The following is a 24630-nucleotide window of genomic DNA, read 5'->3' as shown; positions in this document are numbered from 1 at the left end:
ATAGGAGACTTAATTTGTAAATCACTGGCCATGCTACCAGACTGCATTCCTTTCCCAGTGCAGATCTGCACTGGTTTTTCTAAACTAGCCAAGGAATGTCCTTGTTGGCTGAGAGAATCCCAGAGAAAGGCTGTAATTATAGACTTTTATACTGATTGCAAAGTTGCGGTTCATGTTAGAAGAGCTGTGACCTACTAGCCAGATGGGAACTCTCCGGGTTGGGAGGTTCTCGTATACATTTCCAGATACCAGCCTTAGATACCATGCTTCTGCCTTTTAAAAAGAGATGAACTGTCTGTGCTTCAGATCACACCAACTCAAACTCATCCTTGCAACTGGTTCTACAATCCCCCACCAGGTCTTATCTAAATGTAAGCAGAAGATGACAAGTGGGGAGAGTCCTCCATAATCCCTCCTGCTACCATTTACCAAATGTCATCATTGAATGATGTTCCTTGGTTTGAAGAAAATGTATTGTCTTAAAATAACAAGGTTCCCTGGAACTTCTCAAATCTGTCTAGGAAGCTTCTCCATACACTGCAGTGTCATCCAATCAAGGCTCTAGATGAGAAGTTCCTGTGTCCCCTTCCTGCCCAGAGCAGTAGGAGGGAAGAAAGAAAAGCAAATCCCTGATTAGAAGGCTAGTTTGAGCCCTGATTCTGGTACCTACTTGCTCAGGAACTTTGGCCCAGACATGCTTTATGCCTCTGTTTATTATTCTGTGAGTGGGGAATACCTATATTCATTTCACTCACATTAAAGGATATTTTCTAAGCTCATATATGGGAAACATTTTTTAGATGTATACAGCTAAGCAGATATAAATGGATATTACTATTATTGATGTAAAAATGCAAGTTACATACATAATTCATCCATTATTTCACATTAATATTTTTGTCTTTCGTAAGTCTATCCACACTTATAAAATGCATGTCTCTAGAAATCTTGTCTATCTCATTCGCCATTTATTACAGACAAGAGAGATGATGGTAATGTTGATAATGGTGCTGACAGATACGTGAACTTCATCTTCACCTCTCCCTGACTCAGTTTTCCCAACTTTTAAAAAGAAGGCCATTCTTCCAAACATGCCAGGAAGTGAAGCTTGGTTGATCTGATTGCAAGCATAGGATAGCAGGCTTTTTCCCATTCTTTAAGGAGGCATGATAACCAGAGCTGGCTTCTGGATTAACTGCTGTGGAACAACTGCTGTGGCTACACCTGTGCCTGGCATTGTGATGGGAGGACAAATGTTAGCTGCTGAGTGCCCGGCTGTGTCTCCTCACTCCAGGCAGCGGGGAGAGGGCTTTGCAGATAATAAGCACACAAGCACCCTGTGTGGAGAGGCCTGGAGGAGATTTCTTGAACTTAGGTGGACTCACGTCCAAGACACAGAGACGATAAAGCAGATGTGACTAAAACCTACAAAACAGAAGCTCTGGAAAATGAGATCGGCCTCTGTGAAGAGCAGTTTCACTTACCTAGACATGGTATTTACCGAGGCGATAGTAACCTGGAAAAGAAACGCAGCTTTTACAATGGAAACTGATCACAATTAGAGTGGAAAGGGTATGATGAGAACCAAAGGGGCATGAAGAACAGCAATGTCAATGCAAAAAAAAAATAAAATAAAAAAATAAAGAAGTTGAACGTTGAATGCATCAGTCAAATTCTGTGGTAAAGGCTGAAAATAAGGCAGCAAAGGACTAAACAAGAAAAGCCAGGAAAAAAAAAAAATCAGTTAAGGTGAAATGGTCTAGACCATTTCAGTTGGTCTAGAACAATGGTCTAGACCATTTCTCCCAATTGCACCAGCAGTGTGCTAGTTAAAGACAAAAGTGTGATGAGCTCAAGAAAGCCAAACATGTGAAGTCTCCCTTTAGGGCCATGAGCCAAATCAGAAGTTCAGGGTGAGCTGGTGCCATTCAAGCTGCTCCTGATGGGAGACTGATAGTCTGGGCTGTGGGCCATGTGTAATGAGATCCCCCTCCCTAAACAGACTGGAGTCCACAGTCTGTGATGTCTTCTCTGCGGTACAATGCTTGAGTTAATGGTATGGAAACCTTGACTGTGAGATAGCATGACAGAGACAACCATTTGCATTCACAGTCAAAACTTTCCAAAACTACTGTGGGCAAGATCAGACGCCCAGATTCACTCACTAGGCTCTCACTCAACACACACCGGTGAGCAAGGCATGGGGTTGAATGGTGGCCTTGGTACAGTTTCTAGCAGAGGATTCCAAAGAGGCACAGCCCTTGTCTCTAGGGGTTTCCCTGGGCCAACTGTACATACCACAGGGAACATGCAACTCAAGATGTTTATATTTAGCTTTGGAAGGTCTACAATCCAGCATTAGAAGTCACGAGAGCATTTTCTTAGATAAAGATTGTTCTAGAAGGTGTTTAGCTCCCCAAGTCAACCCTTAAAATTTTCTTTGGCCAAAAATCTGTCTGAAATACAATGGTAGTAGTCCTAGTGAATCTAATTGCTATGTCTGGGAATATGTCTTAAAGGAAAACGAAGTCAAGAATCCCACTTAGACAGCAGGAGTTATTTTCCCTCTGTGTAGCCTGGACTGTTGGCATGAGGGCACATTCTCTTCTGGTTTCCCTCTGCAACAAAGAGACTGGCACTGCCTCCGCTTTGCTCTCTGATGGGCCATCATGCAGGAAGCAAGGGGATAATGAGAAGTAGGCAAAGTGGGCACAGGTCTCCCAAGAGTGCAGGGAGTTGGGGCCAGGGCAGGGCCTGGCTAAGTGGCTCCTGATTGACCCTGCCTTCAATTCTGTTAGCGTCAGTGATGGTTCTGCCATTTCACTACCTCCATTCTTTCATTCCTTCCCTCAAAGTCTGGGTGCCTGTTACCTATCAGACACTGTGCCAGGTGCTCTGTTGGTTCTTAGATGGTCAAGATACAGGTCTCAGCCTCAGGGAAGGAACTTTTATGAAAGTTTAAGCTCCAAATAAGAACTACTCCTTGAATCTCCAGGGCTTGGCATAGTATCTGGCACATAGTAGCTACTCATTTTATATTGTTGAATGAATGAAGTGGCTCACAGTGACATGCACACACAGGGCAATATGAGACTCTGACTGCTCCATCTGGGTATGGCTGGCAAGGCTCTCCTTGCTCTGGCCTTCAGCTTTACAGTCTAAACACACCGAACTCTGCATTCGGTCGTGCAGATATAATTCAGGGGATTTGCTGCCTCAGGACTTGGCTTATGGTATTCTTTCTGCCCAGCATCCCTGTCTTATTCTTACCCTTTCCACTCCCTTCCCTAGCTGACATCTGTCTTTGACTAATTTCTGTCTTTTATTTATTTACTTATTTGGCTACACTGGGTCTTAGCTGTGGCATGAGAAATCTTAGTTTCAGCATGCAGGATCCAATTCCCTGACCAGGTATCAAACCTGGGCTCCCTACATTGGGAGTGTAGAGTCCCAGGCCCTGGACCACCAGTGAAGTCCCACTCCTATCTTAAAGTTATTAATTTATTCAATAAATATTAGTTAAGCACCTACTACATGCAAGGAATTGGTCTAGAAACTGGTGATATGGTAACAAACAGAATACCATGAGCTCAAATACATCCTCACCCTCACAAGGGTATCTATTCAATAGAATAAGACCGTAAAGGTGACTCACTAGTTGTTTGGTGATGAGTTGATTAATGCCTGCATGTAAGGCAGAGGGAGCCTTCCTAGTCTTGGAGGTCAAGCAATGCTTCTCTGGTGAAGGGGTGTTTTAAATTGGGGACGTGGAGGTAGAGGAAAAGGAAGGAAGAGCTTCTGAGGCAGGAAATGCCCTGAGCAAAGGTCTTGACCTTGTGGAGGGGCAGAGTGTGTTTGAGAACTGAAATAAGCCAAGATCTCTGTTGGGCTTCACCATCTCTGGTAAGCCCTTTTCCACGGTCCCCTGAGAATACTTTAGGTACCTCCTTGGAGTTGATGGGATTTTCTTTTCGTAATTCCATCCTCACCTGCATTTTTCACATTGTAATATAATCTTATGGGATGAGTCTATCTAGACCATGAACTTTAAAAGAGAAATTATTTTGAAGTTTCAACACTTAGTGTAGTACCTGCTATATCAAAGGTGATTGGTGAATATGAGTCAAATGAAGCAGTGAATGAATGAATTGAACTAAGCTTTTGATGACAGCAATGATCAAAACAGCTGTGAGTTCCCTGACAAGTACCTGAAATAAAGTTAGTCTATTTATGCAGTTAAGCACCAAGTCACAACTTCTGATACCAAATGGATGAATAGAGAGACTTTCTGATATTGGAAGAATTTCCCTGCTCACTCGACAGAGTGAGTGCAGGGAGGAGTTAAGGGGCAAAGCAGGGATTTCTTAAAATAACAGAAAAGCATTTCTAGTTGTTTCAACATATAAATGATGTCCAGGTGGTATATTTTTAATTGCCAAGAGATGCTGGTGTCATAATCCAGTTATGTTCCCTAAAAGAAAATTTAGGGACCCACATAGTACTGCCAACTTTTTAACTTGTCAAATTAGGTCATTAAAAAAATTGATCATGCTATTACTATGAATTCATTTTTTAAAAACTCTAATTGAAAAAGAAGCCTTTGAATCAGCACATTTAGCCCTAGGAAAATTCCACTATATTGTCTTTATTGTTATCATTTTGCTGGCACCCATGAAATTTATTTTGAGCAATTTGCAGTGACAGTTGGGAGTGTTTGAACTACTTCTGTAAGAGTGGTCAGCTCAGAGGAGGACCCCTGGTTAGGGTGGTCTAGGGGAGAAGTCATCTGTAGGAAGGAACCCTGAATTTTGAGGGACCTGCTGGTGGATCATATGGGCTTGCAAACTGCTCCTTGAAGAAATTTTCTCCAGCAAGATGTCCACCAGCAATTCAATGATGTATTATATACCCGTTCTTCAAATGTTGTTACTTGAACTAAGCCCTGCCCTTTTAATTTATAAATACAAGGTAGGCTGTATTTGTTGGGTGCTTATACTGCGGGCTCCTTTGGAAATATCTTGCCGTCTTGAACAGCACTTGTTTCTCTCCAAGGTCAGCCAGCTCCATTCTCAAAAAGATGGTTTAACTCTTAGCAGAGAGAAGTGAGGCCAGAGTAGTGAATGAGGGAGCTTTTGCCCTGTGATTTACTTACATGTCATTTATTTTTGGCTTTGCTGGGTCTTCATTGCTGCATGGGATTTTCCTCTAGTTTTGGGAAGCGGGGGCTACTCTCTAGTTGCAGTGTGTGGGCTTCTTATTGTGCTGGCTTCTCTTGTTGCGGAAGCACAGACTCTAGGGCCCTCGGGTTTCAGTAGCCGCAGCACGTGGGCTCAGTGGTTGCGGTCCCAGGATCTGGAGCGCGGGCTCAGTAGTTGTAGTGCAGGAGCTCAGTTGCTCCATAGCATGTGGGATCCTCCCCTATGAGGAATCGAACCCATGTCTCCTGCATTGGCAGGTGGAATCTTTACCAATGAGCCACCAGGGAAGTCCTTTATTTTTTAAAAAATGTTTTTCCCTATAATTTAGCCATTTAATTCTGGCTCATTTTATAAACTAGTGGATGGAAGTCACTGACATGAATTTTGAAATTTTTGCTTCTTGGAGGAGAAAAACATAAATTTCTCTTAAAATAGTTTGGGCAAAAGGAAAGGACAGTCCCACTGCCAACATTCTTTGTCTCTCTGGGTCACTCAGAGTGTTAATTTAAATAACAAACATCTATGTGCATGAAATCTGCTCTTTAATTCCATTAGGTTGACACAAACGAACAGCTGAGAAGAATAGCCCAAATGAGGATTGTTGAATATGACTACAAGCCTGAATTTGCGTCTGCAATGGGAATAAACACTGCCCATCAGACAGGTACACACACAAACGCCCTTCTTGATTTTATGTGGTCGACTATTCACGTTTTAATTCCCACTTCATCTGGAGGCTGTATGCCCATAGCTCTTGACAGCAACCTGTCGTTCTAACATGTCCCTGTGAGAGCTATAATCACCAGAACAGGGAAGGTTAAAGAAATTGCTGTGTCATCTTTACTCAACAACACCCTCACCCCAGCTCCTGCACCCCAAGGTACTGGTGGACGATTCTAAATGCGCTGTTTCTCTTCCCCAGAGTCCTCTTGCTCATGGGATGAGGGGTAAGGGGCAGATGGCAGAGCAAACTATAAGCAGCCCTGGACAGCCTCCTGGTAGACGGGGAAGGTGGCCGGGCAGGTGGGTCCAGTCAGAGGAAAGGCAGAGTGGTGTCTATACTCCAGACCAGGAATTCTAAAGAAACAAGAACCATTTAGGGATCAGAGTCCGCCTGCAGGAAAAGAGAGAAAATTAAGCTCCAGCCTTGCGTCTATGTACAGGGAATTTAAGGCACTTACCCTTTCCAACTTTTGGCTCAGAGTCTCAAGAAAGAGTGGAGAAAACAACACTCCCACTTTCTAAAAAATTAATTTATTTTTTAATTGAAGGAGAAATGCTTTACAAAATTGCGTTGGTTTCTGCCGAACATCAACATGAATCAGTCATAGGTATACATATTTTAATCTTAGAGTGGTTCTGGGATCCAAATTCCTCCTTTGCTTCAAATGCCTTGTAGATCAAAGCCAACACTGAGGAGGGATAAGTATCTATTTGCAAAGACATCCTGTTCGCCATTCCCATCCTGGGAAAGGTCTTTTCCTGACGAAACCTGATGGAGTGTTTGTGTCTAGGAATGATTGCCCAGGAGGTGCGAGAGATCCTGCCCAGAGCTGTGAGGGAGGTCGGCGATGTCACCTGTGAAAACGGAGAGACGTTGGAGAACTTCCTCATGGTGGATAAGGTAATCCCTGAACAGATAGCTCCCCTAGGGCTCTAACCCCACAGGTGAACCCCATTCTGTGGCCAGATTATCCCATGTTGGATATTCACTGTGCCCTGAATATCCAACCAGGAAATGGGACAGTAAAAAGAATTCTTCACTGAGCTGTAGAGTAAGCAGGTATTAATTGTCCCACACTGGTCGTAGGGACCCAAAAAGAAGTCACGTTAGGGAAAAAGGGGAAAGACCACAAACAACACTGGAAACCGTGGATCTTGTCTGAGAAGTAGTGGCCCTGGGAAAGTCCACTTACCCAGACTGCCCTGCAAACAAGGACCAAACATCATGAGAAATAGTGGCAGCCAGTTTTGATTAGACTTTGTCTTGAAAAATGAGCCTAAACCTTGCAAATGTGTCATTTCTCTCACATGATACCCTTTAAGTTATAATTAACACAATGTGCTCCTCAGAATGATTGAAGACTGAATGAAGTGTTGAATTTTTTTTTTTTAAGCATAGGTTTTCAACAAAACTGTGTGTTTGACTTTCACAGCACAATCAAAAAGTGGGTCATTTTTACAAAGATATTCATGAGCTTCATCTTTTTTTCCCAAGGGCCTGTTGAAATTCTTTGATATTTAAATCATTCTCTCTCTCTCTCTTTCAAATCATTCTCTTGTGAAGGAATGTCACCACCCTTGTAGATTAGTTCCTCTTCGCTTGTTAAGGAGTCTGCCATTTCCTTACTAGCTGATGCTTCGGTTATGATTTGAGGGGCTCTCCCAGATCACATCTGTTAATTCCGTGAAATCCTGCATCTTTCGCAAGGGTTGCAGATTCACTCTGTGGCTGATTTGCTTTCCATCGCATTATAATATTTGATGCTGGAGGGAAGGCTGATTGACATGGGGATTTCATGGTAGTCGGAAGAGATGTTTGAGTGAAGAGTAATTTGTAATTTGTCAGCTCACTGGGGCAGTGCTTCAAAAACTTCAAAGTGAACATGAATCAGTGGGGGTGTTATTAAAATGCAGGTTTTGGTTCAGCCAGAACAGGGTGAGACCCAAGATCCTGCATTTCTAACCAGCCTCCAGGTAAAACCTATTTTGCCAGTCCTGCTGGTCAGCAAGACACACTTGGAGTAGCCAGGTAGGCCCTTTCAGTCTTCTACCTACAAGCTCTTAAACAACAATCACTTAGATTACAGCATCAGATGGCCTGTTCACTGGGCTGCAAGGGCCGAGTAGTAGAAGTTGAGTTATTAATACTTCTTCCTGCCTCTGATTCCCTGGAGAAGGGAATGGCAACCCACTCCAGTATTCTTGCCTGGAGGATCCCATGGACAGAGGAGCCTGGTGGGCTAGAGTCCATGGGGTGGTAAAGAATTGGACATGACTAAGCAACTTAAATTTCACTTTCCTGCCTCTTAGGACCACATCCTCCATAGGAGAAATTCTTCAGTCTCTCAGACCTAGGCTACGTTCACTTGAGAGGTGTTATCATCAGAAATGTATTTGAAGAAATTAAAAAAAATTTTTTGGCCATACCACATGGCTTGTGGCTTCTTAGTTCCCTGACCTGGGATCGAACCTGGGGCCCCTGAAAGCACCGAATCCTAACCACTGGACCAGCAGGGAGTTACCCAGAAATGTATTTTTAATAATAAAAACAACACCAAAGTTTGTATATAATTTACTTAAAATACAAACTATTTTATTTATAAAATAAAATGTTATAAAATATATTTTAAAATATAATAAAATATAAAATATATTCAGAGGTATAGTATGGAATTTTCCAGGCAAGAATGCTGGAGCAGATTGCCCTTTCTTCCTCCAGGTGGTCTTCCTGACCCAGGGATCGAACCCACGCCTCTTGCATCTCCTGCACTGGCAGGCAGTTTCTTTACCGCTATGCCACTTGGGAAGCCATTAAACATATATTAAAATATAAAATATATTTAGAGGTATATGTAAAATAAAGTCACCCTCACACTCTTGCATTTTCAAGCTTCCTGGGGTGAGAGAAAGAGCAGAAGCCCAGCTGTCAGCCTCAGGGTCCTGGAGTACGTCACCAGGCTGCCAAGATGGGGGCTCTTGGGGTCTCGTCTGATAGCAGCTGTCTTACTTCTGTCTCCAGTTGTTTCCTGGAACATTCAGGAAAGAGATTTCTATGTTACCTGTGTGGGTAGCGCCTGCTGAGGACCTTAGGACTGTCACTGTTCAGCAAAAATTTCTTCGGGTTTTTCTCGTAAGATGGTATGGAAAAACCCGAAAGAATATTTTGGCCAACCTAATAGTTCTCCCTCTAGCCTAGTATTTTCCCATTCCCAGATGAGTTGAATGGAGACAGTCAAGAAGATTAGCAGTTCTGAGGGCCAATGCCCCACTTCCCATGGGGAAGCTATATCCCAAGTTCATTGCTAAGAAACAAGCCCAGAATCCTAGGAAGCTGGGGGGTGGCATTCCTATTCCAAGCAGCCAGATTCACTTATCACCTGAAAAGCCATCCATGCCAAGGGGACACTGAGTTTATAAATAACTAGAGCTGACAAGAATCCAGAAAGGAAAAGGGACGATTCTCTTAGGAAGAGATATGTAGTGATATGGTCTATGGCAACGTCACCAAGGCCACAGTCATTTACAGCATCTGTGACACCAAGAGCAGATGAATATCCCCACACTCTAAAGCCCGGCTTTCTTCTTTGACTCACTTCTGAGGACAGACTTGAATTGCTGGTTTAAACCTCCACACTCTGGAATATCCCTCTTCTACATTATAAGTTCATCCCAGAATATCCTTTATGGTGAAGTAGCACAGGCTGATATGAGAGGTCCCCTCCCTGTACCGGGAGGAAGGAAGCCCTTTGGAATTGGGGGCAAAGAATTTTGCATAAATAAGCCTTGTTTAACTAAACCTTAACTAGTTACCTCTTCACTTTTTTCTATCCCTAACCCAAATCTCTCTGTCTTGTCGCTTCTTCACAAGTTTATTGTTTCTTTGTCTAATGAGTTGAGAAGTTTGCTGCTCTGTTCATGTTTTCAGGTCTTCATTCTCTTGTGAAGTTGTCCATGCATATGGAAAAATCCCTGGAGAAGGAAATGGCAACCTACTCCAGTATTCTTGCCTGGAGAATCCCACGGACAGAGGAGCCTGGCGGGCTACAGTCCATGCTGCTGCTGCTGCTGCTGCTAAGTCGCTTCAGTCGTGTCCGACTCTGTGCGACCCCATAGACGGCAGCCCACCAGGCTCCCGCACCCCTCAGATTCTCCAGGCAAGAACACTGGAGAGGGTTGCCATTTCCTTCTCCAATACTCTACTTCAAATACAACTAACGAGACAGCAAAAAAATTCAGTCCATGAGATCACGTTAAATAAAATGTGCATGCATGTTAAAAAAAAGTCATAGGGTATGTGATTCCTATTGTCCACACTCTTTTTCTTTTTTTCTAAAGTTTTTTCTTTTTTTTTTATATGGACTATTTTCAAAGTCTTTATTGAATTTGTTACAATATTTCTTCTGTTTTATGTTTTGGCTCTTTGGTTGCAAGGCATGTGGGATCTTAGTTCCCTGACCAGCGATCAAACCCACACCCCCTGCCCTGAAAGGCAAAGTCTTAACCACTATACTGCCAGGAAAGTACCTCCAGGCTCTTTCTTAACTGTGCAATGAGAAAGATGTAGACAGACTCTTGCTTTCCTGGGCTCCTCCCTATTCATGTTGCACCATGGCAATCTATCTTGCTTTGTCCAGACCTGTTTGTTTTCAAGACCTTCGCTAGCACTTCCTGGGCTTTGTGTGTTATAATAATAGGTGGAGATCCAATTAAGATACAAGTCTCTCCCTCTGCACTCCATTTCTCTTCTCTTTTATAAAGAAATTCTCACTGGAGCTAAAATGCAAACTAGAATCTGGAAATGCTGAAATGTTGTGCTCCATGGTTGCTATATCATTTTCACCTGGACTTGAAGCTGAAATAGGAAAGAGAATTCTGGATCTTTACAGATTGTCCATACAACAACCAAAGTTGGAGATTAGGGATGTCAGCCAAAGTTGATGTAAGCCACTCTTCTTTCTCTTCTTCCTTTCTTTTTTTTTTTTGGTGGTTGTTTTACATATGAGTTTCACATTTTTTTTAATGTAGACCATTTTTTAAAGTCTTTATTGAATTTGTTGCCATTGATTTTGTTTTATTTATGTTTTGTTTTTTGGCCATGTGAGATGTTAGCTTCCCAAACAGGGATTGAACTCAAATCCCTTGCATTGGAAGGTGAACCTTAACCACTAGATGGCCAGGGAAGTACCCATTCTCTCCTTAACAGGAGAGATGACCTTGTGAGATAAACCTCTCCTGGGGTGATGTGCTGCTTCTCTAAATTTCTCATGTTTTGGGTGGCTCAGTGAAAGCTCAGCCATGGGAGATGGGGTGAGAGGACTCAGGGTTCATACTGAGAGCAAGAGAGCCTTAGAGTGGACACCATAGTCTCCTGAGCTAGACTACTGGGGCTCTGCCTTTTGGCTTGTTCATCTGTCTCTTTACTTGTCAACTTTTAAAATTTGTTTCTGTGATTATTTGGGAACAACTGGTTGCATTTCTTGAGCATTATTATTAGGTATACGTGGTATAATAAAAATGTCCACAATAAACATAACAACTGCCTTAAAGGAATTCACAGTGGAGCCTATATAAAGATGAGGTTCATCTTATGAGCACCAGTTCTTGAATAATCTGTTTGTGTGTGTTTTTAAGACTGCATGTTAGAAGCCCCCCTGCCATAACTTAGTGGCCACTTTTTCTCTTGGATTCTATTTTTCCTGCAGCTGTAATGTGGCAAGAATTGTCTATTTGAGTCATACAAAGATAAATAACCCTTGGTTCCTGTCTTCAAGTAGCTGTCAGTCTAAGCAGGGTGATGTGACAGGTACCCAAGAAATAAAGCTCTAAGTTAAAACATGAGATATAATGAATCTGTGGAATGCATAGATGAAGTGTTACCTAGTTCATAGGAAGGAGAGGGGCTCCCTGGAGACTAGGCAGGGGTTCTCAGATGGAAGGGAAGTGACGAGACTGAGAGACAAAGGAAGGGAGGCATTGGTGGGTTGTGGGGACTGAGTGTGGCCAAGGGGGGAAGGGGATCATAAAGGCCCCCAAACCTTCCTTCTTCTCATCCATAGTATCCATGTGACACCCAGTCCTGCTGTTCTTACTTTGGCACTGTCTCTTGTATATCAGCTCCCTTCTTTATTCTCTCCATTTTTCTCCTTGGCCATCATAGCAACCCTGTAACTGACCTACTAGATGCCAAGAGAATCATTTTCCTTAAAAACAAAACAAAACAAATATCTCATCCTATAATCCCCCTTTCCCATTGTTGAATCTTCACTGGTTTATGATTACAACCCTCCACAATCTGGATGGAATCTTCCCTTTCTAACTCATTTCCTAACACTCACACCCCTCAGCCACCAAACACCATCTGAATGAGCTGAGACCTTCAGAATCTGATGTATCTGCACACACACGCATGACTTGTTCCCAGCTCCTCCCTACCAGCCTTTTTTCTGTTCCCCACACTCCAAGTTTTGTTTCTGCCTTGGAAGTGTTCTGTGGACTGTTCTCTGTCCTAAAGACCCTCCCTTCAGATGATCTCATCATTTGGATCGCAAAGCAAGACCTTCTCTGACCACCTTGGCTAAAAGAGTCTCTGCGGTGCTTGACTTCACTTTGTTTCTAAGATCCAGGGCCGCTGTGAGGGTGCAGAGCACCTTGGCAATGATTTGAAAAGGGCTCTCCCTCCAGCTGGCACAGGCCTCATGCTCCCCCTCAGTGGGGCCTCTAACACGGGACATACGGCAAACTTGCTCCCAGCATTCTGGAGACTTCTGTCCCTATCTGACATGAGCTCCTTTATTTGCCTACTTGTTCTTTGCCAAGCTCCCTGGGTGGTTGTGTGAGAGCAAATCTTTCTATATTTTTCCAAACTCTATCTCCAGTACTTTCTATGTGGCATTAACCCCAGGGTTTAGGGGACTGTAGGATTTTGAGAGATCTTGGCTGATTGAGTTAATGGATTCCATGATGCCTGGATTGCTCCTGTCTACACGCTGCCTTAGGCCTTTGGATAGACATCTTCTAGAGTGTCTGTCTCACTCTGTTATCCTTCTTTTTCTATTCAGTGTCTCCTCCACTGGACTAAGAGTTTCTCAAGGTTAGGAATGTGCCTCGTCGATCTCGCGTGTGTGTTTGTGTATGTGTGTATGTTCAGTTTGTTTCTTTATTTTTGGCTGTACTAGGTCTTCATCGTGCTGTGTGAGTGTCTTTTGCTGTGGAGCACAGGTTCTAGAGGGCCCCGGCTCAGTAGCTGTGAGATCAGTAGTTGTGATGCATAGGCTTAGTTGCCCCATGGTATGTGGGATCTTGGTATCCCCACCAGTCATCAAACCTGCATCCCCTGCATTGGAAGGTGGATCCTTAGTCATTGGACTACAAGGGAAGTCCCCATCCTGTGTTATTTAAAACAGTATGTGATACCTTGTGGGTTCTCAATAAGACTTTGCTTATATTAATGCATGAGTTTTTGAATCGCAGTGAATAGAAGAGACGTGGTTCTCTTCACATAAGGAAGTCAGAAGGAGAGGTGTTTTTCTGGGGGAAAAGATGAGTTCAATTTCGAGTTTGGAATGCCAGCTGAACTTTCAGATGAAGACATATGGAGGTGACTGGAAGTATAGAATGTGAGCGAACAATTAGGGGATTGAGGGGGAGCTGCAGACAGGGGTGAAGGTATTAATTCATAAGGAAAAGGTTATGGTCACAGGTCATAGATGGGAAGGCTGTGGTGAAGTCTGGCCTGCAGATACTTTTTTACCTCACGATGTTTAAGAAATTTTCAAATTCATTGCCTGCTTTTAAAAATTAGGATGGAAATTCCCTGGTGGTCCAGTGGTTAGGACTCAGAACTCCCACTGCAGGGGACATGGGTTCAATACCTGGTCAGGGAACTAAGATCCTGCATACCAAAAAATACAAACAAACAAATAAAATTAGGAGATCTTCACACACATTTCAGATTTCTGGTTCCCTTGATATCAGATCTGGGAATGTGGTACTAAGGAGTGCCACCCTCCACCCTGCCCCATCCATAGTTAGTTTAGAAGTCCCTTCTTTTCTCATCAAGAGAGGAATAGAATTCATTCGTTATTTGCAGTGATATTTCCCATAGGAATTAGTATACCCTGTTGCACTCACCGAGTGACTTGACCCCAAGCCAAATGATTAAAGCTCATATGCTTTTGCAACCAACTCTGGATATATTAACAACTGACCACTTGTCTGTTGATTATCTTTTTTAAAAAAGTTACTTATTTGGCTATGCCAGGTCTTGGTTGTGGTGCGTGGGATCTTTAGTTGTGGCATGTGAACTCTTAGTTGCAGCATGTGGGATCTAGTTCCCTGACCAGGGATCGAACCCAGGCCCCCTGCTTTGGGAGCATGGAGTCTTAGCCACTGGACCACTAGGGAAATCCATGTAGATCATCTTCTTTCCCAGGAGCTCTTTACACTGGGAGCAGGGAGAAAATTCTCTTGTTTCTTAATTTTAGAGAGATACATGCCATGTACTAAGCTTCCCTGACGCTCAGAAAGTAAAGAATCTGCCTGTAATGCAGGAGACTCAGGTTCAACCCCTGGGTTGGGAAGATCCCCTGGATAATGGAATGGCTACCCATTCAAGTATTCTTGCCTGGAGAATTCCATAGACAGAGGAGCCTGGTGGGCTATAGTCCATGGAGTTGCAAAGAGTCGGGCATAACTGAGCGACTAACACACACAGACACATACACACAAGACATTTATTGTTTTTTTGGAAGTTTCTTTTTGTAGCTATATCTTTAAAAAGTAATTGCTCATTTATTTTTTTCCATGCATTTCAACAAGATGGGTTGATGGATGGATGGATGGACAGATGTGTGATAAAGGAATTAGAGCAATATGCTAATTGTGAAATTACAGTGGGAGGCAGTATGTGGGCATTTACTCTGCAATTAAAATTTTTTTAATGCATGCTTGAATTTTGTTCTGTATGCTTGAAAACTTTTGTAATAAAATGTTGGGAAAAGAAGCACTGTTCCAGACACCTAAAACTGCAATTTAAATATTGTATCAGCAGGTGGTGGCAAAGCTTTGAAGATCAGGTAGCCCATTTATTCATGCCTTTACTAATTCAATACCTGGAATTTCACATTTCATTTACCTAAGTGGTGGTTGTTGTTCAATCACTCAGTTGTGTCCGACTCTTTGTGACCCCATGGACTGCAGCACATCAGGCTTCCCTGTCCTTCACTATCTCCCGGAGTTTGCTCAAACTCTTGTCCATTGAATTGGTGATGCCATCCAGCCACCTCGTCCTTTGTCTTCCCCTTCTCCTCCGGCCTTCAGTCTTTCCCAGTATCCGGGTCTTTTCCAGTGGCATCAGGTGGCTAAAGTATTGGAGCTTCAGCTTCAGCATCAGTCCTTCCAGTGAATATTTGGGGTTGATTTCCCTTAAGATCTACTGGTTTGATCTCCTTGCTGTCCAAGAGACTCTCAAGAAGGTTTTCCAGCCCCACAGTTTGAAGACACCAAGTCTTTGATGTTCAGCCTTTTTTATTGTCCAGCTTTCACATCCCTACATGACTTCTGGAAAAACCATGGCTTTGACTACACGGACCTTTGCCAAAAGTTTCAAAGAGAATATTTTTGAATAGTTTCTTAAAAAGTAAGTCTTTAAGGATACTCCAGTCCCTTTCTGATAAGTACTAACTTTTCTTTACCTGTAAAGTCTGGCCCCTAGGTCAGAACAGCTTCTTCCTGTAGGTATAGTTCAGTTTGCTTAGCCTTCTTCCATGAAGCTCTTAGATTGCTGAGCTCAGTCTCAACCACGCAGAGTCCATCACTCTGCCTTCGAACAACAAACTGAGTAAGAGCAGTGGAGAGTAGGTAAAGACACTTTGGATTTGGAGTGGTATCTCTCAAGCTGTAAAATCTGTTTCTTTCCTTTTTTTCTCTCTCTAGTAGATTTTCCTCTGTCTTTACCTCTGGAACTTTAGAGTGGAGGTACTACCTTCCTCCTTGTGCTGCTCTTTTTCTTTCTTACATTGTTTCTTTCTTTTTTTTAAATTTAATTTTATTTTTAAACTTTACAATATTGTGTTAGTTTTGCCAAATATCGAAATGAATCTGCCACAGGTATACCTGTGTTCCCCATCCTGAACCCTCCTCCCTCCTCCCTCCCCATACCCTCCCTCTGGGTCATCCCAGTGCACCAGCCCCAAGCATCCAGTATCGTGCATCGAACCTGGACTGGTGACTCATTTCATACATGATATTATACATGCTTCAATTGTTTCTTCTCTGCATCCTCCTCTTCCATGCACCCCCCACAACAATGGCAGCCATGCTAATGTCTTTCATATATATCCTTGGATAGTCAGGCTGTCTGGAATATTATTAGTGTTTCATGAATGTGTTTTACATTTCTTTGAATTATATACATCTGCTCCTACTTTGATGCGTGAAATTCCTTGGCTTGTGTCCTTACGTTCTCTTCCAGTGATGGACTCTTCCAACTCTGTTGACCACAACTATGCAGCGATGAATGTTCTCACACAAGCCTCCTTGTGAATATGTGGGCGGTTTTCTCTGGCATGCATTCCAGAAGTGGTATAGGATATACACAGCCTTATTTCTACAAAATGCTGCCAGAATGTTAGTCAGCTCCAACTCATAACAGCAGTACATGAGGCTGACTGCTTCTCTGTGTCCTCATCAATACTTGACATTTTCAGACTTTCTATTTTTTTTCACTTCTAATATGGGTAAAGTGGTTTCTTACTGTTTTAATTTATGTTTTTCTGATGAGTGATAAAGTTGTACATCTCTTTCTTATATTAGCTATTTAGATTTCTCCTTATGTGAATTGCTTGGCCCAGTTTTCTATTGGATTACCTTTCTTTTGCAGGACAAGAATATACTTTTCCACTTGATTCTGTTATTTAAGTTTTTTTTCCATCGTTGCTATCTTAAATAAAATAGACCAAATCTATACCAATGGCTTAAAAGAGGAACAATTATTTTTTGTTTCAATGGCTTCCTTCCTAATGCTAATTACAACTTAAAACTATATTATTTACTTCTGGTTTACTTGTTCTTGGCTAATCTCCCCACTAGAAAACATGGTCTATGAAGACAGAGATCCTATCTACCTTATCTAATTGTTTTCTCCCTGTACTTAAGACAGTCTTCCCAGGTGGCGCAGTGATAAAGAATCCACCTGCCAGTGCAGGAGACTCAAGAGACACACAGGTTCGATCTCTGGATCAGGAAGATCCCTTGGAGAAGGAAATGGCAACCCACTCCAGTATTCTTGCCTGAAAAAGTCCATGGACAAAGGAGCCTGGCAGGTTACAGTCCTTGGGGGTCACAAAGAATGAGACACGACTGAGTGAGCACACACACTTAAGACAATGGTTAGCACATCCCAGGTCCTTGAAAAAGAACTATTGATTCTGTCATTAATTGAATATTGAACTATATTGGCCCTGAGGAGTCATAAGACACTGCCCACAAAGAGAGCTCCTTGGCCACCCAGGGAAGACAAGAAATCAAAGAATTGCAACGAACTGTGCCATGTGATTGTTCAACTGGAAACTCATCTCAGTCAAAGGACTCAAGCCCTTCCACAGAAAATTACATTGAAACAGAGATAATGAAAATTAAGCAAGAATTCTAAAGCAAACAAAGGGCAACAATAAAACACATAATTGTAAACAGTTTCGTGAACTTGTGCTCCTCCCACATAAAGCAGAGGTGAAAACACAACCTCCAGAGGAGTGAGCCCAAGAGTTGCCCTGTTTGCAAGAGAAAACTGCCCGGAAGAGGGAAACCTTGCCTCCAGGGACCTGCTAGAAATTGAGCTGAAGTCTGAGCTCCCACATCATCTCAGAGCCTGCTTTTCTGGTTTGGGGATTCTAGCTTTTTTTTTTTTTAATCCACATCAAGGCTTGGTGAGCTGTCCACAAATAAACTCTTGGACAAAGATCTAAAGCTGAGTTTATCCAAAGCCTAAACAATTGCCAGGCACACCCATTGGCTAGAAGACAGTTCTTCTCCCTTGGACAATCATTTTCATAATACTCAATTATAGGCAGCTTTATTCCCATGATTTTATTACAAAAACATCAGTCTATGCAACATCAGATGCCACAAGGAGAGATTTTTCAAGTCTGTGACTCTCCCTGGAAAGCAATAAGAGTTTGTTTCAACTTCTCAAAGCATTCTCTGCTATCAGGCTTAGTTATCCTTCCTTAGTTTTTTTAGGCAGGGGACAAGCTGGGATTCCCAAATAGAGGAGAAATCAAGTCCGCTGCCTGGCTGCTCCCCCGTGTGGGGGCTCATTTACGGCCAGTCCTGCAAGGGATGGGGGAGCATTCTGCGGTCTGTCTCCTAGCGGGTGAGGAGGCTGTGAGAGGGTGTGTACCGCCAGAGTGGAAGTCACATGGCAGGTGACCAGCAAGTCACTAGCCCATCACACTGAGGGCATCAGACACTAGAGTTGGTTTGCTGAGGTCACTCGAATTTCCTAACATGGAAAGGGAATTTGGAACATAGACTTCGTTTTTCTGAGAGAAACCTAGGGTAAAGAAACAGACTGGAAGTCTGGCCACTCCCTTCAGTTTCACCAGAGAGCAAGGTTATGTTGTCTCAGTGCTTCAGGGCTTCTTGACTCACGGCTGTAAAAACGTTCATTCATTTACGCCCGGTGCTGAAGAATCTGCGGTGGACGAGAGGCAGGCCCTGTCTCCAGGGGTTTATAATACTGGTCAGCATGACACCAAGTGAAAGGCAGGTGGGTGAAGAGGGATGACAGCTGGTCAAGGCAGAGGGAGCAGTCAGAGGCCAGGGCATACCTGATGTATGTTCCATGAGGGGCACAAAGTTAGGTATGATTAGAGCGCAGCCTGTGACGGGGACTGTGTGAAAGGTGAGGCTGAGACAGAGGCATGTCTAAGCTAAACAAGGTCTCTGGTTTCACAAACTCTTCCTGTTGTTTTTCTGTGCACACACACTTGCCAAACTGCCCTACGTGTCCTTCCAAAAAATATGCTCACACTGTCCACGTGTACCCCTGCTGCTGTTGCTGCTGCTAAGTCGCTTCAGTCATGTCCGACTCTGTGCGATCCCATAGATGGCAGCCCACGAGGCTCCCCCCTCCCTGGGATTCTCCAGGCAAGAACGCTGGAGTGGGTTGCCATTTCCTTCTCCAGTGCATGAAAGTGAAAAATCAAAGTGAAGTCGCTCAGTTGTGTCCGACTCTAGCGACCCCATGGGCCGCAGCCTACCAGGCTCCTCCGTCCATGGGATTTTCCAGGCAAGAGTACTGGAGTGGGGTGCCATTGCCTTCTCCAATGTGTACCCCTACCCCAAAGCAAGTCTTTTAAATACTGGGTGAAGACTACCCCTACCCCCAGACTTATGAGCAATTTTTGGTGGCAAGCTGGTTTAATCATTAAAAAAATTTTTTTTAATTATGGTAAAAGTCACATAACATAAAACATCTATTTTAACCATATTTACCTTCCTGGTGGTTCAGATGATAAAGCATCTGCCTGCAACGGGGTTGAATTCCTGGGTTGGGAAGATCCCCTGGAGAAGGAAATGGCAACCCACTCCAGTACTCTCGCCTGGAAAATCTCACGGACAGAGGAGCCTGAGAGGCTACAGTCCACGGGGTTGCAAAGAGTAGGACATGACTGAACGACTTCACAATTGCACAGTTCAATGACACGAAGTATATGCACCTCTCACCATTATCCATCTCCTGAATCTTTCACTGTCCTCATTTGAAACTATCTCCATTAAACACTAACTCCCCATCCTCCCTCTCCCATGCAACCCAGCCCCTGGCATCTATCAGTGTACTTTCTGATCCTATGAATTCGACTATTCTAGGTGTCTCCTATAAGTGGGATCAAATTAGGGATTAGGGATTCAGCACCTAATGTATATTGGTATGCATTTTAGAGATTGACTTAATAAATGTCCTATAAACACATTGTACCTTTTTCTTTCTTTCTCCTGTACTATACAATGGGCTTCCCAGGTGGTGCTAGTGGTAAAGAACTCACCTGCCAAGGCAGGAGACATAAGAGACATGGGTTTGATCCCTGGGTCGGGAAGATCCCCTGGAGGAGGGCATGGCAACCCACCCCAGTATTCTTGCCTGGAGAATCCCATGGACAGGGGAGCCTGGTGGGCTACAGTCCATCAGGTCACAAAGAGTCAGACACGACTGAGTGACTAAGCACTCACGCACGCTATTCAGTAGGTTCTCACCAACCATCTACCTCATACGTAATAGTGTGCATATTAATTTTCATCATTTTTACATCACGATTGTAAAGCTACATTTCAGCTGAGGTAGTGGGTCATTTGAAATGGTCAATAATAACCGGACAGAAAAAACTGACTGTGGTTTAGAGAGGATATCAGTATCATTTTCCACAGTCTGTTTTAGTGTGAACTAAATCACAAATTAATATATCAAGCAAACTTTTTTTTTTAAAGGAGAAAAAAATGAAGCCAGTTGCCAAGAAATTTTTTTTAAAATATTCTGAGAAATAGTAATTCCAGTGAGGATGGAGAGAAGTAGGTAGATTCAGGAGATTTTGGATGATGAACTGTGTGATGGATTTCCTGCAGGAGGAGGGAGTCAGAGATGATGCTTGGGAACCTGTGTTGGACTGCTAAGTGGACATCATATGACCTTGTGACCCACTCTAAATAATACAGTTATAATTCTACTCTAAGGCTTTCTACTCATTACAGTAAATTGTAATATGACATTTATTATGGTTTAGAACCATAGAATGTCATTCCTATCTTCGTGATTTCTGACTTGTTTTTATAAAACAAATTTAGAAGTAAAGGAAAATCTGTACCAGAATTAGAAAATTTAGAAGAGCCTTTGTCAGGAGACTTTTTTTTTTTTTGCTTTGTTTTTATTTTGTGCTTTATTTATTTTTAAACATTTTTTTAGTGAAAAATTTCAAACATACAAAATGAGAGAGAAGAGTAATAAAATTTATATACTTCATATACAGTAATAAAATTTATATACTTCACTCAGATTCCACAGTTATCAATTCATCTCCGATCTTGTTTTAGTTAAATAAACTATCCTCCCTCACAGCTGAATTTTTGTAGCTTTGTTGAGATATAATTGATACATAGCACTATGTCAGTTTAAGGTGTACAATATGATGATTTGGTATAAACTTATATTGCAAAATAATTGCCATAATAAGGTTTATCAACAAACCCATCACCTCATATAATTACATTTTGTGTGTGTGTATGGTGAGAACATTTAAGATTTACTCTCTTATCAACTTTCAATTATATAATATAGTATTGTTCATTATGGAGAAGGCACTGGCCACCCACTCCAGTACTCCTGCCTGGAAAATCCCATGGACGGAGGAGCCTGGTGGGCTGCAGTCCACGGGGTCACTAAGAGTCGGACACGACTGAGCGACTTTTTCCCTTTCATGCATTGGAGAAGGAAATGGCAACCCACTCTAGTGTTCTTGCCTGGAGAATCCCAGGGACGAAGGAGCCTCCTGGGCTGCCGTCTATGGGGTCGCACAGAGTCAGACACGACTGAAGTGACTTAGCAGCAGCAGCATTGTTAATTATGGGACTTCCCAGGTGTCTCAGTGGTAAAGAATCTGCCTGCCAATACAAGAGATATAAGAGATATGGGTTTAATCTCTGTGTTGGGAAGATCCCTGGGGGAAGGAAATGGCACCTCACCCCAGTATTCTTGCCTAGGAAATCCCATGGACAGAGGAGCCTGGCGGGCTATAGTCCATGGGGTCACAAAGAGTCAAACACGACTTAGTCACTGAGCGTGCACACACAAGATAGACACACAAGTTCCTATGATGGCTGAAGTGTGTGGGTAGGGGAAGGGATGTCTGGCACCCTATGGTTTTGGTTGGTCTCTCCTTTCTTGCTCTTTCTGACATGTGGATAACTTTCTCTGAATAGGAAGAATTAAGTGTTATTTTTTAAATTTTAAGCTAAAATATAAATTGCATGTAATAGCAAGACAGAATTAACACCTCAAGAATTGTTCTCTCATTTATAAATGAAGAAACTGAAGCTCAGAGCAGTTGTTCTATTTAATTGGGGCCTCACATCTAGCAGGTGGCAGAGCTCAGAGAAAAGCCCAGATCTTCATTCTTCCTTCCTTCACCTGAGCAGTTTGATATACATTTTACCAGGGAAAACTGGAGTCATTCCTTATGATGATTTAGTGATGCACACACAAATCAACATTCAGAAGCCTGTTCTGACTTTCTTTTTATGAGTTTTAAATAGAGCATAATGGCCATTGAAAATAAATCTTTGGATTCAAAACTTGACAATGTCCTTCAGCTCTGTTCTCTCTCTTAGATTACAAGGACATATTTCCATTTTATTGCAAATTGAACATAAGCAGTTTTACTGCACAACCAGAAGTTTAGCAAGATCACTTTAAGTTTCTAGCCTCCAGACTTGTCTTGAATGAACTTGAGGTTGTGTGTGTGTCGTGGTGTGTGTGTGTCGTGGTATGTGTGTGTGTGTGTGTGTATAACCATTTTCAATGGAGGGTTGAACTGTTTTTAGATTGGCTGCAGACACTTATCTAGTGGTCTCAAACTGTAAACTTATGTGCTTTGAATTATTTTCATTTTTAGGACCAGATCTTCATGGAAAATGTGGGTGCAGTGAAGCAGCTTTGCAAATTAACCAACAACCTTGAAGAAAGAATAGAAGAGTTAGAAATATGGAACAGAAAGCTGGCCAGGCTAAAGCGGCTCAGTAGTTCGAAGTCCTCTGCCAGTGAGGCGAGCTCAATCAGGTACCTCCACGACTGCCATAGAAATCTGGAGAAAGGGAGAATGAGGGTCTTTCTATAACTAGAAAGACCTTTCTGTAACAATCTGAATGGTTTGTCTACCAAGCAGCAATCATTACTTTGTTTTAATTAAGTCTCTATTCATCTTTTAGAATGAATGTTTTGAAACACAATTATTTTATATGATAATTTTCTTATTTTTTCTGTTGCTGCTTTTAAGATGAAACAAAATATAATGGATCTGTTTAAGAGTGGTGATTATAGGATGCACTACATTTTAACAAAACAGACCGTCTCTCTTTTTAACAAGGAAAGGGGACCATTTCTAAATTTAGAAAACCATGTTTGATCCTCAGGGACAAAAATTATTCTATTTTTTATTACTTAAGGATGTAAGTGCATATTTTCTGGGCTATAGTTTTGAGGAAAAGGGAAATGTAAATTTTAATGCATTTATTTATATTTACTAAAGTTCTTTTACACAAAAAGAACTCTCAGTTGCCTTGACTTTCCTTTTTAAAATTACCACTGTATTACAAAAAAAGAGCCATACTGCTGTGTTAGTGACAGCCTGGGCCTTTGTCATATAACTCCCAGAGAGGCATTTGATTTGTAATTAATTTTCTCTTTCTCTTTTTAAAGCAAATTTAGCAGAGCTCTTAGTGCATCTTCTCCAAAAAGGACCATTTCCAAAAAAAACAGCAAGGTAAATAGACTTAAATTTATAATGAACAGAGATGATATTTTCTATTAAAATGGAGTTTATGAAAATTAATCAAGAATCGTTTTCATCGTTTATTTGTTGATGGGTTCTCTAGTATGTATCCTTATGCACAAAGCCATTTAAATATTATTCCTTTAATAGATATTAATTGGTTTTTCAAAGAGGAGGTTAGGGACATTCATTTCAGAAATATTACTCTGCCAGTTTTTGTGTGTATATTCCCCAACAAGAGAAATTCATCAGCAGATGACCCTGGGTTATAAGACCTGTGTGTATTCCTTGACTTGATTTAGTCCCTTATCTTTGGTTCCAAAAGATCCCAAAGGGATGTCAGTTAATCTCTAAATCTCTCTTTTCCCTTTGACATTCGGTACTCTATATGCAAATAGAGACTAGGTATTCATTTGCTTGCAAAGCTTAAAATGTGGCAACTTTATTAATGAACGGAGCATTTCATCAAATAGGATAACATTTACAGTAAAAAGTGAAGGTTAATCATTTATTAGCTTAAAGGACAGCCTATCCATGGCAGAGAAGTGTCAGTGAGGGGGAAGCTTCAGTCCTCTCTTCCTAGGTGCATTCATAGAAAGCTGTGAACCTCAGCTTATGCCTCAGATCCACTGATATTCCCAGAAGAAGATATTTATGACCTTCATCTATATTTTGTTAAGGGCTGACCTGATATTTGGGCCATTGTCCTGTTTTACTCTCTACTTCTTCTGTACATAGCTGAACTATTCTAAGAGGATTTAAGAAGAGTTCAGTATTCTACTAAAAAGTACTAAAATGCTATGGTGCAGACAAGTTTCTTGATATATGCCAACAGATATAAATACATGGATAAATAAACATGTAGAAGTGTTCTTGGGAAAGTTTACTTAATTGCATTGGGAAACAGATAATACCATGAACTTCAAGATGTTCAAGCTGGATTTAGAAAAGACAGAGGACCCAGAGATCAAATTGCTAACATCCCTTGTGTTATTGAAAAAGTACGAGACTTCCAGAAAAGTATCTACTTCTGCCTTATTGACTATGCCAAAGCCTTTGACTGTGTGGATCACAACAAACAGTGGAAAATTCTTAAAGAGATGGGAATACTAGACCACCTGACCTGCCTCCTGAGAAATCTGTATGCAGGTCAAGAAGCAACAGTTAGAACT

General features: G+C 42.1%; 1 protein-coding gene across 1 annotated transcript in view; it reads left to right on the top strand.

Moving 5' to 3' along the window:
- MYRFL (myelin regulatory factor-like) overlaps positions 1–24630 on the top strand; it is a 101546-nt gene that overhangs the window by 52544 nt on the left and 24372 nt on the right. Inside the window, exons 12-15 of the mRNA XM_010841624.1 lie at positions 5754–5862; positions 6713–6822; positions 22583–22746; positions 23386–23449. Of these exons, the coding sequence (XP_010839926.1) occupies positions 5754–5862; positions 6713–6822; positions 22583–22746; positions 23386–23449 (447 nt within the window). The remainder of the gene's footprint in view (positions 1–5753; positions 5863–6712; positions 6823–22582; positions 22747–23385; positions 23450–24630) is intronic.

This window comes from Bison bison, unplaced genomic scaffold (genome assembly GCF_000754665.1).
Source record: "Bison bison bison isolate TAMUID 2011002044 unplaced genomic scaffold, Bison_UMD1.0 scf7180017864163, whole genome shotgun sequence".
Lineage (NCBI taxonomy): Eukaryota > Metazoa > Chordata > Mammalia > Artiodactyla > Bovidae > Bison > Bison bison.
Note: the sequence above shows the minus strand (reverse complement) of the source record. Positions and strands in the feature narration are given on the sequence as shown.